The sequence below is a fragment of the Aquarana catesbeiana genome, linkage group LG10 (genome assembly GCF_042186555.1).
Source record: "Aquarana catesbeiana isolate 2022-GZ linkage group LG10, ASM4218655v1, whole genome shotgun sequence".
In the NCBI taxonomy this organism is placed as follows: Eukaryota; Metazoa; Chordata; class Amphibia; order Anura; family Ranidae; genus Aquarana; species Aquarana catesbeiana.
In genome coordinates, this window is record NC_133333.1 from 200,320,498 (window position 1) to 200,341,034 (window position 20,537).

The following is a 20,537-nucleotide window of genomic DNA, read 5'->3' on the forward strand; positions in this document are numbered from 1 at the left end:
AGTTGAGAAAAGGAGAAACGGCATGTCTGCATAACAAAGAGATTCTGGCAGTGAAGTGGAGGGACAGAAGGGATGTGTATATGTTGTCTTCCATCCACAACAACACCTATGTGGAAATCCCCAGAAGGAATGGCCCCATCCAGAAACCCACATGCATCCATCAATACAATTTGTTTATGGGGGGAGTCGACTTTAACGATCAAATGTTGGAACCATATCTTGCCTCAAGAAGGACATACCACTGGTACAAAAAAGTAGCGATTTATTTTTTTCAATTGGCCATATACAACTCCTATATCATTTACCGCAAATCCACCCAAAACCCCCAACGCTTCCTTGGCTACCTGGAGGAAATTTACACTGCCCTTATATTCCCGAACGGCCCACCAGTAAACATCCGATCAGATGTTGTTAGTCGACTCTCCGAGCGCCACTTTCCAGATAAACTCCCTCCCAGACCAACAGGCCAAAGACGCCAAAAAAGATGTAAGGTGTGTACCAGAGCAGGAGTCAGAAGAGACACATCTTATTATTGTGCAGAATGTCCTTCCGAACCAGGCCTCTGTATAGGTGAATGCTTCCGCCGTTACCATACTTCACTAAATTATTAGTGAAGTATGGTAACCGTAATCCTCAGTTCCTGCCTTCACACCCCTTATGCCACTGCCTGCTCTGTAACTGACCCTGGCTTGTTATTTGACCACGCTTCTGCCTGCCGATTTTGTACATACCGCTGCCTCATCTGGAACTGACCCTGGACTGTTTTTTCGACCATGTTTCTGCCTAACGATTCTGTACATACCTCTGCCTGATATGGAACTGACCCTGGACTGTTATTCGACCATGCTTCTGCCTAACGATTCTGTACATACCTTTGCCTGATCTGGAACTGACCTTGGACTGTTTGACCATGCCTCTTGCCTGCCTCTTGGACTGATCTTGTACCCTGCAACTGGACTAGTGGGATTCAACACAGGGGTCTCACATATGTGAGGGGCTCCAGAATAGTTTTTCTGGATGAAGAAAACAATTTTCTTTGTTTTCTCATTCCTAGATTAGGGTCTGGAGACTCGGAGGCTTCAAAGAGATTTGGGTGGGAGAAGCCTCTACCCCTGTCCCCATTCTGTCCTGAACGAGGCCCTACTTCTGCCTGCTGCCTGTAGGAGTTACTGCTGTCATGCCTCTGTTTATCGCACTGACCACAGCACATGGACCTTGTTCCTGCCTACTACCAAGACCAATATTTTGGCACTGCTGACAATCTCTGCCTGCACTGACCCTGCACTGCACTGACCTATGGACAGTATCCCTGCCTGCTGCCTGTACTGACTATGGACAGTATTTCTGCCTGCTGCCTGAAAAATTGTGTTCGCTGTTGCTGACCAAGTCCCTGCCTGCTGCCTGGACCAGTGCTATCCTCCTGGGGACAACTATACTACTAAAACCACAGGTAATCTTTTGTTTCTCTTTGCTCAGCATAATGTATTTTGGGGTGTAATTCTTGGTATATGCATGCTATGTGTCCCTGGAACACCTGATGGTGTTCCTTGCATGTTGGATCTCTGTATGTGGCCAGGCTGTGTAAAGGTCTCACACATGTGGTATTGCCATACTCAGAAGGAGTGCCACAATGTATTTTGGGGTGTCATTTTTGCTATGTAAATGCTATGTGTTGGAAATATCCTATAAACGGACAACTTTGTGTAAAAAAAAAATGGGTTTTCATTTTTTTTCCACATATTCCAAAAACTTCTGGAAAAAAATGAACCATTCAAAAGACTCATTATGCCTCATAGATTATATGTTGGGGTGTTAGCTTTCCAAAATGGGGTCATTTTGTGGGCGTTTCCATTGTCCTGGTGCTCCAGGGCCTTCAAAAGTGTAATAGGTGGGTGAGAAATGAGATGTGTAATTTATGCTCCTAGAACACCTGAAGGTGCTACTTCAATGTTAGGCCTCTGTATGTGGTCAGGCTGTGTAAAAGTCTCACACATGTGGTATCGTTTTACTCAGGAGGAGTAGCAGAATGTATTTCGGGGTGTTATTTTTGCTATGTAAATGCTATGTGTTGGAAATATCTTATAAACGGACAACTTTGTGTAAAAAAAAATGCGTTTTCATATTTTTCCACATTTTCCAAAAACTTCTGGAAAAAAATGAACCGTTCAAAAGACTCATTATGCCTCATAGATTATACGTTGGGGTGTTAGCTTTCCAAAATGGGGTCATTTTGTGGGCGTTTCCATTGTCCTGGTGCTCTAGGGCCTTCAAAATGTAATAGGTAGTCAACAAGTTAGATGGGTAATTTATGCTCCTTGAACACCTGATGATGCTCCCTGCATGTTGGGCCTCTGTATGTGGCCAGTTAGTGAAAAAGTCCCACACATGTGGTATTGTAATACTCAGGAGGAGTAGCCGAATGTATTTTGTGGTGTCATTTGTGGTATGCACATTCCATGTGAGAGAAATAAGCTATTACAATGACAATTTTCTGAAAAAAATATAAAAAATAAAAAAAAACCTTAATTTGCAAAGAATTGTGGGAAAAAATGACAACTTCAAATAACTCACCATGCCTCTTACTAAATACCCTGGAATGTCTACTTTCCAAAAAGGGGTCATTTGGGGGGCATTTGTACTTTCCTGGCTTGTTATGGTCTCAAGAAAGGAGATGGGCCTCAGTACATCAGGTGTGATCAGATGTGATCATTTTTTTATGATTTGTACCATAGCTTGTAGACTCTATAAATTTCACACAGACCACATAATATCCACTAATTTGGGTTATTTTTACCAAAGATATGTAGCAGTATAAATTGTGGCCAACATTTATGAATAAAAATTGCTAATTTGCAAAATTTTATCACAGAAACGAAGAAAAAAGCATTTTTTTTCAAAATTTTCGGTCTTTTTTCATTTATAGCGCAAAAATTAAAAAACCCAGAGGTGATCAAATACCACCAAATGAAAGCTCTATTTGTATGAAAAAAAGGACAAAAAAATTGTTTGGGTACAGTGTTGCATGACTGAGTAATTGTCATTCAAAGTGTGAGAGCACTGAAAGCTGAAAATTGGTCTGGGCAGGAGGGGGGTTTAAGTGCCCAGTATGCAAGTAGTTAAGGAGCACAATACGATGATACTTGAACAAAAAAGAGCTGCATGGTCAAATTGCCAGAAAGAAGCCTTTACTGGACAAGTTCCACAAAAAAGCCTGGTTACAATATGCCCAACAACACACTGACATATCTCATGCCTGCTTTTTTGTGGCATTGGCGCAGTAAAGGCTTCCTTCTGGCAGCTCAACCATGCAGCTCTTTTTGTTCAAGTATCGTTGAATTGCGACACTTAAAAACAACCACACCGTCTTTTTGGAGAGCAGCCTGTATTTCTCCTGCGGTTACCTGTGGGTTTTTCTTTGTATCCTGAGCAATTCTTCTGCAAGTGGTGGCTGCAATCTTTCTTGGTCTACCTGATCTTGGCATCAAAAGAGCCCTGAATCTTCCACTTCTTAAAAAGGGATTAAACAGTACTGACTGGCATATTAAAGGCTTTGGGTATCTTTTTATATCCCTTTCCATCCTTATAAAGTTTCATTACCTTGTTACGCAGGTCTTTTGACTGTTCTTTTCTGCTCCCCATGGCTTAGTATCTAGCCTGCTTAGTGCATCCATGTGAGAGCTAACAAACTCATTGACGATTTATACTCAGACACTAATTTTGATTTAAAAAGCCACAAATGTTGGAAATTAACCTTCTGTGTATGTACCAAGGCCAAACATTCTAGGGTATGTAAAACTATTAACTATAGCGATTTGTGCTTCTTTACTGGAAACTTGTACAAGGGAAACACGGAGGCTACCAATGCTTATCTACTTCTGAAAATACAAGTTACCTGGCTGTAACTGAATTCAGTGGAGTCACTGAAAACAAGCAGGCAAGTTTAAATGCAATGCAAAGTCTGAGCTTCTCGTTTCTACAATTTACTTCTCCTATTGGTGATACAGAAAACTGAAATCAATATACCAGTGTGACAGCAAGAGTAGTTTCCTATTCAAGAGGAAAGGCCCGCAATGACAGAGTAAATATGCTTCTCAATTCAGGTCTACTGTATGTACATTTTACAAGTTTCTAAAACAAATCAACAAATAGGGGACACAGGTGAAAAAAAGAAATGTTTTAATAAGCTGCAGGAATGGACTGGTAAACTGCAACGCATTACATGTTTGTTCATAGGTTTGGATAGGCTTAAAGTTACTTATTTATAGGTCATTGTAAAAAAAAAAAAAAAAATCTTCAGGGTCCTTTCATCTGTTGCTGACTTAATTGGGAAAGTCTAGAGCCAATCTTCATTTAGCTACACTCTACTACATTTACTACACTCATCACTACCTAAATTTATAAGTATTGCGCTCCATGAACCATGAGCGGCATGCAGGCTACTGTTACCTTTGGACGGCGGAAGTTTCCATACTGCCAGTTTCTGCCATTCCTCTCCAAGGTGATACAACATATTCTGCTTCTGTACAGTCAGCTCTATTCCCAGAGATTTCAACACCTGCAGCTCAAAGCCTTTCCGAGACTTCAGTATCTTCAGACAACTCTGTGCCTACAGAGAACACCAATACTGATCATTACAGGACTCTGGTCCATTCCAAGGAGCAAAATACTCAACTAAGGCTCCATTCACACTTGTAAGACTCCAAAGTTGTGTAGACTTTGGAGTGCAACTTTGGATGGGTGCAACTTGGATACGACTTTGGCTTAGACCAGTGATAATGGACAACTGTTTTATTGTATAACATTCAGGTATGACTTTCATGCAACCTTTGAGGGTTAACATTGAAGTTAAGTTGCATGAAAGTCAGACAAAAGTAGTGCATGAACTACTTTAAAGTCGCTGCAACTTTAAGTCGCAAATATTTGAATGGTTATCTTTGGAAAACATGGGGAATAACTTGTCATGCAACTTGGATATCCAAAGTTGCATTACAAGTTGCACAAGTGTGAATGGAGCCTCAGTAGTATACCTACACCTAATAGCTACCATATGTAAGTATTTATTAATATCTAATAGGTGTGTAGACCGGCACTTGTGTTCTGTCTCTGACATGTGAAGGTGAATGATCTAGAATGTGAATTTTGAACTAGATCTTGTGGAGCAGTTTTCACTTGCATTTCTTGCTTTGCTTCACATTAAGGTAAACGTCATATCTTGTGTAGTGCTAAAGCTGAACTGAAGGAATTCAGACACTTTGTAAAATGTGCTTGCATACTGGAATTTAAGTCCAACAAGGTGCATGCCATTTCATGGAATTCTCACTTTAATTTACATCTGACAGTTTTAAGGAGCTCTGGGAGTGCAGCCATCACTATTCTCTGAAAGGAGATATGCCGTATTTTCACACACAGCATCTCTGCCTGCTATATAACTTTTTTTTTAAATCAGCACTTGTTATTAATTTTCAAAGACTAGTTTTACTAGTCAACTACTGAATTATAAATACTATGGAAAGGCTAGCAAGGTCTTCAACATGGCCCTGGAAGCAAGGTAATCAGAGAGCCACATCTGTCTATGAACCCCATTCACCCTTGTCTACTTTACTGCTTGAAGATGAGGATAATAATAGCAGATCACTGGCTGATTGAATGGTTACTTGGAATGGGTGTGTAGTCAAGAATTTAAAGCTCAATACCTTTTCTAGATGTCCAGCTGCAATAATGTAGCTCCTCTCAGACAATCTCAAGTTGTACTTCTCAATAGCAATATTAAACTGAAACAAAAAAAGAAAATTAAATTAGACATGACAACTGCTTCAAAGTGCAACTCTGACCCAGATTATGGACATTGAAGTGTTAAACCCAAATCACACAAACCAGCATTACAGAGCCATACTTACATCTAAGGATTCTTTTAGAATTCATATTTGCACCTCCCCCTATTTAGCACAGGATTGTTTCATTTATAGTCTTTTATAGCACTTACATTTTTGTGATGGCTCCCATTTCCAGTGCTGTGCATATACAGCCAGCACTGCATGCACGCTCCCTCCTAAGGATTGCACTGTTTCATCCAGCCACTCTGTGCACAGAAAGACTAGAAATGTATGGGGTTTGTGTCGCTCACCTGCTATTGATTGACAGAGGGAGGAGACATGAACAGAAAATTAATGAAACGCTACACATGCACACTTTTAAAGGACAACAGCAAGTACTATTGGCATGTGTAGTCCCACCGTCGGCGCTTTAAGGAGAGGCGTTTCCTGCAACTTTGGGGTTGGGGAGCGCACAAACAATTCACCTAATGCACAGAGAGGAGGAGGATTTAAAGATCACAACAAAGACTCTAAGGTCTGGATCTAACAGCTCAGGAAAACCTGCTGTGAGATTGCATTAAAGGGCCAGCAAGCTGCCAAAAAAAAGCAATGAGGGACAAAAAAAAAAAAAAAAAGGAGACACGATTTCAATGCCTCTGTTTTGAATTATTAATTAGGATTTTATATTTACTTGTACTACATCACAGGTAGGGCACGGAAGAGGTCATATTCAGGACTACTTGGGTTATGCTGCCTCAGTTTGTAGCAAGCAGTGAGGAACACAAGAGAAGAGATCTTTGTCCTCTGATGTACTCCAAGAAAAAGATTTTACAGCTATACCAAAAATCCTATTTTCTTAATCGTACATAAGAGAAATTCATATTCATGACTACTTGGATTGTTCCAAACCACTGAACATGATTGGGAGGCAGCAGCAACAAGGCCAACATGCCAAAAATCATGCAAAACTATCCCCCCAATCTGGCATCCCCAGAGACAAAAAACATCTATCTGCTAGAACTTAGAAAATGTGAAGAGAAAACCAGGTAGCACTGACCCTCCTGGTGGAATGAGCATTGACTAGGAAAGGAGGTTCCTTACCCTTGATACCCATAGTCCTGAGAAATGAGCCGACAAATCCACCCCGAAATAGTGGATCAAGAAGCAGCCTGACCCTTTTGAGGACCCTCAGGCAGAACAAAATGGGAAATCAGACTGCTGAAACATATAGACTTCAGATTAACAGCCTAAATAACATACAAAGGGTTAACGTATAACTAAAAGCAAAACTTTTTTTTTAGTTTTGGATAGCGTGGAGATGGATTAGAATGCCTGCCAATTTTTATTGACGTCTTTTACCCGTTATGGAGATTCTCCCTCTCTATTTGTCCTGTTTACTATTATCATTGAAAGGGAAAGTAAAATCCCAAATTTTTGTCCCCAGAAAAGCAATAGAGGGGTAATCTTCCTATTGGGACACTAGTTCTGGTGACATGGGCCCCCGAGAGGGGTTACAACTCTTCCTTCTAAATCTAAAATAAAACATTTTTTACCTCTAGTTCTACTTTAAGTCCCTGCTTAGGATTAGGACAAAAAGGATAACACAACAATTTCCTGATTCAGGTGGAACAAAGAAACCACCTTGGATAAGAAAGAGAACCAAGGCCTCAAAATCACCTTATCTTGTGTTAAGGAGCCAGAAAGGATTCCTTACAAAAAAGCGCAGCCAACGCCGATACTCTGTGAGCCGAGTTAATGCACACCAAAAAGACAACCTTACGAGTTAAGAAGCAACAGGGGAATCTCTCCGAGAGGTTTAACCACTTGCCGACCAGGCCATAGCCGAATGACGACTACAGCACGGTTGGATAACTCTGGGAGGGTGCACTATGAAGTCCACCCAGAATGGTGTGCACACGGGAATGTCCATGACCGTCAGGTCTCCCAGACCCGGCGTGTCACAGATCAGGGTAAAGGGCCAATGACACATTTTCCAAAAACTTTTAGAAAAAAAATGACATGTTCAAAAGACTCTTTATGCCTCACAGAATATACATTGGGGTATTTACTTTCCAAAATGGGGTAATTTTTTTGTGCGTTTTCATTGTCCTGGAGTTCCAGGCCTTTCAAAAGTGTAAGTGGTAGTCTAGAAATGATGTGTGTAATTTATGCTCCTACAACGCCCGATGGAGCTCCTTGTATGTTGGGCCTATGTATGTGGCCAGGCTGTGTAAAAATCTCACACATGTAGTTTTGCCATACTCAGGAGGAGTAGCGGAAAGTATTTTGAGGTGTAATTTGTAGCATGCATATGCTGTGTGAGAGAAATAATCCGTTAATATGACAATTTTGTGAAGAAAAAAAAGAAAGAAGAAGAATAAAATCTTTGTTTTGCAAAGAATTGTGGGGAAAAAAAAAAAAAAAAAAAACACATACGTTGGACTGTCTACTTTCCAAAAAGGGGTCATTTGTTGGTTATTTGTACTTGCCTGGCTTCTAAAACCGCGTACACACGAGTGGAATGTCCGAAAGAAAAAGTCAGATGGAAGCTTTTCATCGTATATTCCGATCGTGTGTGTGCCTCATCAGACTTTTCTTTTAGAAAATTCTGACGGACCTAGAAATAGAACATGTTCTAAATATTTCCGACGGAACCAATTCCTATCGGGAAAACCGCTCGTCTGTATGCTGTTCCGACGGACCAAAAACGACGCATGCTGTGAAGCAAGCAAGAGACGGAAGCTATTGGCTACTGGCTTTTGAACTTCCTTTTTCTAGTCCTGTCGTATGTGCTGTACATTACCTCGTTCGGGACGGTCGGACTTTGGTTTGACCGTGTGTAGGCAAGACCGCTTGAATGGAATTCCATCAGTGTTCCATCAGAGAAACCTTCAGAGTTTATTCCAATGGCAAAACTGGTCGTGTGTACGCGGCATTAGGGTCTCAAGAAATGAGATGTACTGATGGCCTATCAGGTGTGATCAATTTTCAATAAGCCTTCCATATACGATGGCACACTTTCCTGGATGTTGACTCTCTAGAATGAAAAGGTAGGGATTACAGAATGAGAAACTCCCCTATCCCTTAGGACCTGGACTTCAAGAGCCAGCAAGCGTAAATTGAGAGATAGAAGACGGGGCCTTGCAAAAGCAAGTTTGGTCAATCTGGAAGAGCCCACGGCTCATCTACAAAGAGACATACAATGTCTGCATACCAAGTATTTCTTGGTCAAGCTGGTGCAATTAGAATCACTAGAATGCCCTTCACCTTTAATCTGCACAAGGGACGCAGGAGAAGCTGCACTGGAAGAAAAAGGCAGAGATCACGGAAAACTGATCCAAGGATTCACTAGGGCATCCACCCCACATAATAGAGGATCCCTGGTTCGGGACACAAGCATGTCCAATTTGTTGAAAGAAGGAAAGGGCAGCACACCAAATTTCATAGTGGTTAAAAAATAGGATTTTTTTAAAACAGCTTACCTGTAAAATCCTTTTCTTTCGAAGGACATCACGGGACACAGAGCCACAGTAATTACTGATGGGTTATATAGGTATCACTGGTGATTGGACACTGGCACACCCTATCAGGAAGTTCAACCCCCTATATAATCCCTCCCCCTTGCAGGGATACCTCAGTTTTGTAGCCAAGCAATATAGTGTATTAGAAGAGGGGCGGGACCTCTGTGTCCCGTGATGTCCTTCTAAAGAAAAGGATTTTACAGGTAAGCTGTTTTAAAAAATCCTATTTTCTTTCTCGAACATCACGGGACACAGAGCCACAGTAATTACTGATGGGATGTCCCAGAGCAATGCTACCTGAGGGGGGGGAACCACGACCAAGTAGGGTGCAATCAGACCTGAGGACCCTGTACCGCTGCCTGCAGCACACTACGCCCAAAGGCGATATCCTCATGCCTTCTCACATCCACCTGATAGAATCTGGTGAATGTATGAACTGAAGACCAGGTTGCGGCCTTGCAGATTTGAGCCATAGAGGCCCGGTGATGCACTGCCCAAGAAGCACCAATAGCCCTTGTGGAATGTGCCCTGATCTGAAACGGAGGAATCTTCTGTTTCAAACCGTAAGCTTGAATGATCAACTGTCGAATCCATTTAGAAATGGTAGCTTTTGACGCTGCCTGTCCTCTATTGGGACCCTCTGGCAGCACAAACAAAACATCCGTCTTGCGGATCTGAGTAGTTGCCCCTAGATAGGCCTTAACTGCTCTTACTACATCCAACGAATGTAGAGATCTCTCTTCCGGAGAACAGGGATCTGGAAAAAAGGAAGGTAGAACAATGTCTTGGTTTAAATGAAAATCAGAAACCACCTTCGGTAAAAAACTAGGATGAGGGCGTAGTACCACTCTATCCTTGTGTATAATCAAATAAGGCTCCTTACAGGAAAGAGCTGCTAATTCTGATACTCTTCTAGCAGAAGAGATGGCCACCAGAAAAATTAATTTCCTTGTCAACAAGACCAAAGGAATCTGACTTATTGGTTCAAAAGGCCGTTTCTGTAACACAGCCAGGACCAAATTCAAGTCCCAGGGGTTTAGGGGCGCTTTAACCGGAGGATTAAGACGCATCACCCCCTGCATAAAGTTTCGGACCAAAGAATGCGAAGCAAGTGGCCGCTGAAATAATACTGATAAAGCAGAGACCTGACCCTTGATGGTACTCAAGGCCAGCTTCATCTCTAATCCCATCTGTAGAAAATCAAGGATTCTACCTATGACATATTTCCTGGGATGCCAACCTCTGGATTCACACCAGGTTATATAAGCCTTCCAGACTCTATGATAAATCATCCTGGAAGCTGGCTTCCTTGCATTAATCAAGGTAGATATGACAGGACCTGAGAGCCCACGACTCTTCAGAACATGGGTCTCAATAGCCAAACCGTCAAATTTAGCATTTGTAAGGCAGGATGGAACACTGGACCTTGAGATAACAGGTCTGGGCGTTCCGGTAGTGTCCACGGGGAACCTACCGTCATCCTTACTATTTCTGCATACCAAGTCCTTCTGGGCCAAGCGGGGGCCACCAGAAGTACCGACTTCCTTTCCTGCCTGATCCTGCGAAGGAGTCGTGGTAGTAGCAGAATAGGCGGGAATGCGTAAATCAGTGAGAACCGATGCCACGGAATCACTAACGCATCCGTCCCGCATCTTTTGTCCTTGCCACAAATCTGTCTATCTTTTTGTTGAATCGGGATGCAAAGAGATCTACATCTGGAACCCCCCATCTTTGGCATATGGCCCAAAAGACGTCGGGATGCAGAGACCATTCCCCTGGAAGTAACTGCTGGCGACTTAGATAGTCCGTCTGCCAATTCTCTATTCCCGGGATGAAAACTGCCGATATGCATGGCACATGCATCTCTGCCCAGACTAAGATCTGGTTCACCTCTTTTTGAGCAGCTCGGCTCCGGGTGCCTCCCTGATGATTGACATAAGCCACTGCTGTGGCATTGTCGGACTGGATCCTGACCGGACAACCCTGTAGCCTGATAGTCCAGGCCTTTAGAGCTAGATGTATCGCCCGGATCTCCAGAATGTTGATGGGTAAGGTCCTCTCTGTCTTGGACCATACCCCTTGGACCGCAGCCTGTTCCAGAACTGCTCCCCAACCTGACAGACTGGCATCTGTTGTTACCACCGTCCAGGTAACCGGTAGAAAGGATTTCCCCTTCTGCAGGTTTTCGGGTATGAGCCACCAATTGAGGCTCTGATGCACCGCATGCGACAGGTGCATCGGAAAGTCTACTGCCTGAACCTTCTTGTTCCAGGTCGACAGAATACTGTGTTGCAGCATTCTTGAGTGAAACTGAGCATAGGGAACTGCTTCGAATGAAGACACCATCTTCCCTAGTAGCCTCATACAAAGGCGGACTGAGGGACCCTTCTTGGTCCTTACTGTCAGAATCAGCTCTCTCAAAGCAGTGATCTTTGCCTGGGGTAGAAATATTTTCTCCTGGCTTGTATCTATAATCAGACCTAAATACTCCAGTCTTCTTACTGGTTTTAGGAAAGACTTTTCTAAGTTGAGGATCCAACCCAGGTGTTCTAGATACCTGACCGTGGTCCTCAAGTTTCCATTCAAAGAGGCTACCGACCGGTCTATGAAGATCAGGTCGTCTAGGTATGCTATGACAGCTATATCCTGAGCCCTTAATCTGGCCAGAGGAGGAGCCAAGATCTTTGTGAACACTCGAGGTGCAGTGGCTATCCCGAAAGGCAGAGCCACAAACTGGAAATGGCGCCCTCCTACCTCGAAGCGCAGAAACTTCTGATGAGCAGGAAAAATGGGCACATGCAGATATGCATCTCTGATGTCTATTGATGCCAGAAATTCTCCTCCCTGCAGGGTGGGAACTACTGTTCGAATTGATTCCATGCGGAAGGATTGAATCCTTAGGAATCGGTTCAGATCCCTTAAGTCCAAAATGGGCCTGACATCCCCATTTGGCTTTTGGACCGTAAAAAGGTTGGAATAGAAGCCCAATCCCTGGTCCTTTGCGGGAACTATCATAATGACCTCCTGTGACAAAAGTCGCTCTAACGCTAGAAGGAGCGACTGCTTCTTCTCTGGGTCTCTGGGAACATTTGATCTGAGGAACCGAGGAGAAGGGAATTCCTGAAACTCCAGATTGTACCCTAAGGTTACCGTGGAGACTACCCATCTGTCCTGGAAGTCCTCGTGCCAGAGCTCTGAGAACTGTCGCAGTCTTCCCCCCACTCGAGTGAGCGGGGGCGCCCCCTCATGCAGAGGTCTTAGTGTTTTGCCTAGTAGGCTTCTTTCCCCAGGACTTCTTTTGTCCCTGGGGTTGACTCTTGTCTCTGGACCCCGATGGAGGCGGTCGTCGAGACTGCCTGGAGGCTGAAGCCCCCGGCGCTGGGGAAAGAGTCCGTTTGAAAGAGGGACGCTTACTCTTCTTCTTGACAGGTAAGAGAGTGCTTTTCCCACAAGAGATTCTCTTGATATAGTTATCCAAGTCCTCTCCAAACAACCTTGCACCACGAAATGGAAACCCAGCCAGTAGCTTCTTACATGGTGCTTCGGCTGACCAATTTTTCAACCATAGGATTCTACGTATATGCACCAACCCCAGTGAAAGACGGGAGGTTTGCACGATAGAATCTCTAATGGCGTCAACCACAAAGCATAAGGCCGCTGGAAGGTTAGCAAACCCCTGGGCCTGCTGTTCAGGTAATACTTTGATGACCTGCTTAACATGGTCTCTTAAGTATTGACAGACTCCAATCGCTGCTACTGCAGGTTGGGCCACTGATCCTGCTAAGGAGAAAACATCCTTCAATAGGGATTTCATCCTCTTATCTACAGGATTCCTGAGCATCTGAGCATTGTCTACAGGACAAGTCAGGCTATTATTTACGGAGGAAATGGCGGCATCAATAGCCGGTATTCCCCACATTTTAATAAACTTTTCTTCCATCGGATAAAGTGTTGAAAACTTTCTCGGAGGAAAAAAACGTTTGTCTGGGTGATCCCACTCAGAATAAATGAGCTTTTCAAGTAAAGTATGAACAGGAAAAGCATGTGCTGCTTGGAAAGGTTTCAGTGACCCCAAAGCAGAAGAGGATTCCTTAGCAGTTTCAGGTATGGGCAACTTAAATGTGGAGCGGACCAATCCAGTGAGGATCTGCACTAAGACTTTCTCCTCTTGGGAAGTCGCAGAGGGTCCCTCTCCACCTGATTCCCCCGAAGAGGAATTATCCGTCCCATCCCGATCCTCTGAAAGGGATTCATCTCCTTTATCCCAGAGCTCCTCTGTCTGAGGGTCTTGGGGAACAGAGGAAAGCCTAGTGCGTTTTATTCCACTGAGTGAAGACGTAATCACGGCCATTAATCTTTCCTCTAGACCATTAATGGTTGAGGAAAAAACCTCTTGTGTAATATATACAGGGGCTGAAGTGCCAGAGGCAGGTGTAGCCCCTGACCCCGATGGCTCTCCCCGGCTAGCCGTCCCTGGCCCATCTTTAGGGGGGAGGATGCTGCCGACAGGGGGCCCTCAGAACCTGAACGAGATCCCCTAGTGTCTCTGGTTCCTGGGGTGCTTGAACCTCTTCTACCCATAGTGCAAAGCAACAAGGTGTGAGGTATACAAATGAACACTGCCCGCTGAGCGATGTAGTCTGGCTAAAAGCCTTGCTACCCAATGCTCAGTCTGGTGTTACTTCAGTAAATGCTGCCTAGGATAATGCCTGTGTCCCACCTTACATGCGACCGTCAGCTCTGTGTCTCTCAGAAGGCTGAGTGCACCTGTACAGAGTGCCTTTAATAGCCTGCAGCTGGCCTGAGTGGGAGTCTAAGCACTCTGTGCTGACGTCCCGCCCCCTCCTCTACCGCCCCCCCCCCTCGAGTTTTGAAAAAAACGAGTGCTTCCCGCACTGCCAACTCTCCTGTCATGCTTCTGGAGAAAGGCTGGGGATGGGGGGGGAGGGAGGATGGTAACAAGATCTGCCTGAATGGCTATCTTCAGAGATGGTGGCCATTAGGCCGCAGAGCCCGGGTGGTATAACCACTTTCTAGACCCCTGTGGCCCCTCTCTAGCCTGGGGGGGAACATTCAAACATGAGAAATCCCCCCTTCCACCTTACCTGTTTGCAGCCTGCTTGAGACGCTGGGACATAATCAGCGATTACAACACCTGAGACAGAGTCAGCATGTGCAGGTTTGTGCTCTTGGCAGCCCCCAGTGGTCACAATAGGCATAGCATGCATTTACCTTAAAGGAGAAAAGCCACTAGAACTCAAAAATTCTGTGGAATCTCCTCTTACCTTATCCAGCCGCAGGGTGCTGTTTACACAGACCCAATCTTCACCTCTTACGGTGGGCTCCGTTTGAAAAAACCGTCAGAGACTGGGGCCCCCATCAGTAGGGGGATCCAACAGTTCTGGGACCGTAAAGCACCTCGCCAGAAATTAGGAAGTTTAAAGCCATTTTCTGATCTGCGGGGTCCAGCTCTCTAAAAAGAGAAGCATTACGGGTAAAACCTCGTTTCTTCGGACACGAGGCCCGGGTACCATTCAATTCAGCCATGAAAAGACACTTTGAATGGATCCGGTTCGCCTGGCTTGCCCCAGTATAGGATCTTAGGATATTCCCTTTGGAGCTCAGCACAGGACATCTTTACACGTCCATCACCTAAGACACTGGCGTAAAAACTGAGGTATCCCTGCAAGGGGGAGGGATTATATAGGGGTTGAACTTCCTGATAGGGTGTGCCAGTGTCCAATCACCAGTGATACCTATATAACCCATCAGTAATTACTGTGGCTCTGTGTCCCGTGATGTTCGAGAAAGAAAAAATGTTATTCTGGTAACACAGCCACAAAGGGACATGAAGCCTGTCATCAATCTGCTCAAACTCATTTTGGCCACAAGAGTATAAAGTGGAAGTAAAGGCTACAGATATAATAATGCTAACATGTTACACCCTAAATATGATCTAAGAAAGGAACATTTACACATGGAGTAGTAAAGCAGCAAAGGGAAGAGCTAGGAAGAATATGATGTTTTTTTGTAGTTTGTAGTTCTGGTCTATGCGTTTGTGTGTGTTTTTTTCTTATAGTAAACAATGGGCAGCACACTGACAATTAAAGTGCAAAAAGTCTTTATGCAAAAGGTAATTTCTGGCTGCAGACACACAGAAAAATGGTCTGCAAAGTCACAAAGAACAGAAGGTTCAACATAAATCAAGCAACAAACATCTGTGGATGTCACATGAAGCTTGTGGCTTGATTTACAATAAACCTTCTGTTCTTGACATGCAACGTCGAGGATCTTTTTTTTTTCATTATGTAGATATATTCCTATTCTGTAAGATGCTCCCGTTAAATACAAGCCTGCACTGAGAAAACTCTTCTGCTCCGAGAGGAAATTAATACAGCTTATTGGACAGGACATACAGCTATCCAAGTTAAGGCTACACTATTAGGACAATTAAAGTGATATTAAAAGACTTTTTTTTTTTGTTTAAAAACAAAAACAGGTTATACTTACCTGCTCAGTGAAGGGGTTTTCCACAGAACGGCCCAGATTATTTTCTCGAGTCCTCCCTGATGCTCCTGGCCCCTCCCTCCTGCCGAGCGTCCCCACAGCAAGCTGCTTGCTCTGTGTGTTCATTTAGACAAGGAGCTGCGGCTCGACCCCGCTCCCTCTCTCCTCATTGGCTCACTGACTTTGATGGCGCCCGCTGCTGTCTCAGCCAATGAGGAGGGAAAGTCCCAGACAGTCGAGGCTCTCATGCAACATCACTGGATCAAGATTGGGCTCAGGTAAGTAAGTATTAGGGGAGGGCTGCGGCACACAGAAGGTTTTTTATCTTCATGCATGGAATGCATGAAGATAAAAATATCTGCCTTTAGAGCCACTTTAAATAGTGAATACACAGAAACCCAGGATTTCCATATATATCTATTCTGCATGGTGTTTTTTCAAGTTTTCTCTTGTATTGCCTACGCACATGCACTTGTATTTGTGCACCAAGCTGTGTTCAGCTTCCTCTTTCCTACTGGGAAGCAGACAGGGGTGAAGTTTAATAATGATAGGTGTGTTAAAATGAAACACCCAGTCTTTCAAGATGCTGTAATGATCAGAGAGTTTTACACGACAGGCATTAATATATTCACACTGTTACAGGAACCTGATAAAAAGGAGAGAAAGAGTCTTCTCTCTGCTAAAAATAAATTCAGACTTCCTATGAATTACATTGATTCTGTGCAGTGATACCTCTTGAAGCTGTTGCAGAACTGCGAGGATAATTGTGTTTTTTTCCAGCTGTTGCTTCAACTCTGTGAACTCACTGATGGCCACTTTAAGGTCATTTTGCACCTAAATAAAGGAGATACACGTTAAATAAATACAATTCAACCACACAGATGTCAATATGCAAATTACTGACCACAATAGACAACATATGCATAAAATAAATCAGAAAATTCATGTTTGGTAAATATTGATTAAATTCTTGGTTGTTAGAGACATCAGCATCAATAAAACATGACCATGAACTTTTTACAAGATACAAGAATGACAAAAGCATGGGCTTTATAAAGTGTTTAAATGAAAGGCTTAGAATACTGAGGAATAAAGAGGAGCACAGAGAGCCTGAATCAGTTACAAACCTTCTCAGCAAGTCCCATATGCCAGATCATACTGACGGCTACTCTGCTAAACATTCATTTAAAATGACCACACAACCCTGATGTCATTTCAAAAATATTATTTTGTGGAAAAATATGTAGAATTAACAGAAAAAAAAAAAAAAAACAGGACCCGAGTATGGCCACTAAGTTGTTATAGCTGAGGAAGTCTGGACCCCAAAAAAAGAAAAAACACAAATCAGATGACCATCAAGCTTTGGCTTTTCTGTGTAATGTGGAGGGCCAACAACAGGCCTAAATTCCATGGAACAGCGAAGTCGCCTGTCCACTGCTCTAGGCGTTGTTGGTGGGGGAGTATTTATGCACAACAGATGCACATTTACAGAGGAGACAGAGCTTTGCAATTTTATTGATTTATATACCCTTTCCTTCTATGTTAAATCTCTATTTTTATATTCCATTTCCTGCCGCCTGTAGGTAATGGGATATAAACCAGTACACTATCTAATGTGTTTGGTGCTGTATGGCCAAATAAAACTGTTGATTTACTAAAATGGCAGAGCGCTAAATCTGGTGCAGCTGTGCATAGTAGCCAATCAGCGTCTAACTTCAGATTTTTTAAATTGAAGCTTAACTGAACACACACACACACACACACCTGGAAGCCGATTGGTTTCTATGCAGAACTGCACCAGACATTGCACCCCATAGTGTGATGAGTGAGCTCTTACCATAAAGTACAGCATATGTGCACATCGTGGCACACATACCACTTACAGCACCCTTCCCCAGCAATGGCATGCCAAAGCTCCAGTCACTTCTCCATTCCCTGGTGCTGCCACATTCTTCACTGCTGCTTCCAGGTCCAGTCACTCTTCTCCTTCGGTGACCACTGATGATGTAACTCCTGCACTTGTAAAGCGGAATGTCAGGATTTTTGAGACCTGGCCCCAGCACCAGGCTCCATTCTTCGCAGTTTACAGAAGCTGGCACTGTATACTGCACATGTGCCACACAGCATATATTGAAACTTACAAACTACCAGGAGACAGGGGAACGTTTTTCTGGAAAAAATTGATTGTCTTTTCTAACAAAACGTTAACTTCTAACAGTTTTTTAATTGCAACTAAATCCTCATCTCAGTATCCCACCGCTCCCCCATCACTAAACTAAGAATGCTAGAACGTGGCCAGGCAGCGGATGTAGCCGGACGCACTTTCAGCTCGCGCCGCCAGGAATCAGTTCTTTTATCCTGAGGATATCAACTATACTGCTCCGTTTATCCCATCAACGGCCGTGGAGGTTCAGCAAACCCTGGCTTTACCCTTACCTGGTCTCTTTGACCCAGATGGCCACGAACAAGAAGCTGAGCGCTGCCCAGACTTCAGACCTCATGGCCCAAAATGGCGCCCTGTCCAAAAGATCTGCAAAGGACAGCTATAAAGAGGCAGTGTAGAAACTGTTCTCTAAACCACAGCCCAAGGACCACCTAGCCTCTACCAACGCTCCGGAGGACTCCTCGGGTAGCACATCAGAAGCCGATGACACCGTAGCCCTGGAGGAAGCTAAAGGCCCCGGCTTTGATTGGGACGCACTGAGCACCCTGGGGGGATATCTTTATTGGGCCCCACGACTCCGCCACTTCTGATAACATGTGTGAGCCCACGCTGTGGGATATCTTCACTGCAGTCACCTCCTGTAACACACCTCCATAGCTGCACTCACTACCGAGATTAAGGGGGTTAAATCAGAGATCTTGTTTCTGCCACAGGATGCACAAAAGCTGAGGGAGAGAACATCTGTTCTAGAGGGGATAGTGAGCTCCATAGAAGATGACATGGCGCCCATGCAGAGGGTCCTCACATACAACTCTCCCCTTACTGTGCAACATGCATCCCGCCTGAAAGATTTAGAAAACAGGATGCAATAACATAAGAGCCATAGGATTAACAGAAAAAGTAGAAGGCAAGAACCAAGTAGATTTAATTGAAAAATGGCTCACTACAACGTTTGGAGAAGAGGGGTTTTCTCAGTGGAAAGGGCGCACAGTTTCCCTGCTAGGCCACCCCCACCTGGAGCTCCCCTGTGGCCATTTTTATTTATTTAAGCTCCTTAATTATAAGGACAGGGATGCAATTCTTCATAATGCTAGAATTCGGCCTGAAGTACTGAGGATAGACAACACCAAAGTCTCCCTTTTCCCAGATTTCTCTGCAGATTTGCAGAAACATAGAGCTAAATTCACGGATGTGAAACGCCGCCTTAGGGATCTGGACTTAAAATATGCTATGCTGTACCCTGCTCATCTGTGGGTGGAATCCATGGGCTCGGTTCAATTCTTTGATAAATCCTCAATTGCTGCACAATGGCTGGATAGAAATGAACATTCCCTGCGCGAGGATCGGAATAGAAGTCGCCCTCCAACCTAAAGTGAAGGTTTAACCTCCATGTGTGTCACAGGACCCTTGCAATTACATAACCTTTCCCACGGATATATAATGTCAGGCGGAGTGTTTTTTGGTTACTACACTTGTTGGGGAACAAACGGCTGCTGTTCTTGTTGCTGAGACACTTTAGTGCGCTTCCACTACCTATATGGTCCTGTGTGGATTTCCAGTTAACTCTTTTTTTTCCCCCCTTTTTTTCCTTGGTTTCAGGGCCCTGTAGGCCCTGCACTCCTTATCTTTCTACCTACCGTGGCCATCCTCCTTATGCTCATATACTTTTAAATTTCTGGTACGCTTCCGATGGAATATCTTCCCGGACGGTCTGTCTCCGGAATCTGGTCTTCCCCAATATTACCAGTATGGATCTGAGGCATGTGGTCACTGCCTCCATTATTCTGCCAAATTACTCTACTACTGCATGTATGGCTAGAATAACCAGAGTTACGTCCTGGAATATTAGGGGCTTGAACAGTCCAGTTAAGCAATTGGCAGTATTACGCACAATTAAACGTCTGAATGCAGACGTGATCTGCTTGCAGTAGACTCAACTTTCCCCGAGCACTACTCCTCAATTTGCACAAAGGCAGTTATACCACCAATTTCATGCTACGTATTCAGTGTACTCGAGGGAAGTGAGTATTTGATTAGACAAGGTATCCAATTTTCCCATACAGAGGTTGAATTAGAGATGTGTACTCTCAAGGATGTACATTCCTCCATCGTTTTCAGCTCATCTCCTTAGACTACTTGCAAATTTTATGGCTCACTATCCTGAACGACCTGTCCTAGTATTGGGAGACTTTAACAATTATATGGAGCACGAGAAAGACAAACATTCAGTGCATGTTAACCTGGGCACTGCACACAGCAGAGGCCCTACAACATTTTCACGTCTTTTCTCAGAGATTGGCCTTACTGATGTGTGGAGAATGCGCAATCCTGACACCTGGGAATATTCCTGCCAGTCTGCCTCTATTGGGGGGCTGTCACTAATAGATCTGGGGCTGGGAAATGACCTTATGATACAGCTAATTGTATTCTCACATTATTCTGCTAGACATCACAGATCACTCTCCATTCTCAGTGGAAATTCGGGTCGGAGTCTCGAGGAGACACACGGGCTGGAAATTGAATCTGGAAATT

At 44.0% G+C, this 20,537-nt stretch overlaps 1 protein-coding gene across 1 annotated transcript in view; it reads right to left on the reverse strand.

The window, feature by feature from the left end:
• ZW10 (zw10 kinetochore protein) overlaps positions 1 to 20,537 on the reverse strand; it is a 63,936-nt gene that overhangs the window by 32,177 nt on the left and 11,222 nt on the right. The window contains exons 3-5 of the mRNA XM_073603098.1: positions 16,574 to 16,675; positions 5,694 to 5,771; positions 4,447 to 4,606 (exon numbers count right to left, since the gene is read on the reverse strand). Of these exons, the coding sequence (XP_073459199.1) occupies positions 4,447 to 4,606; positions 5,694 to 5,771; positions 16,574 to 16,675 (340 nt within the window). The remainder of the gene's footprint in view (positions 1 to 4,446; positions 4,607 to 5,693; positions 5,772 to 16,573; positions 16,676 to 20,537) is intronic.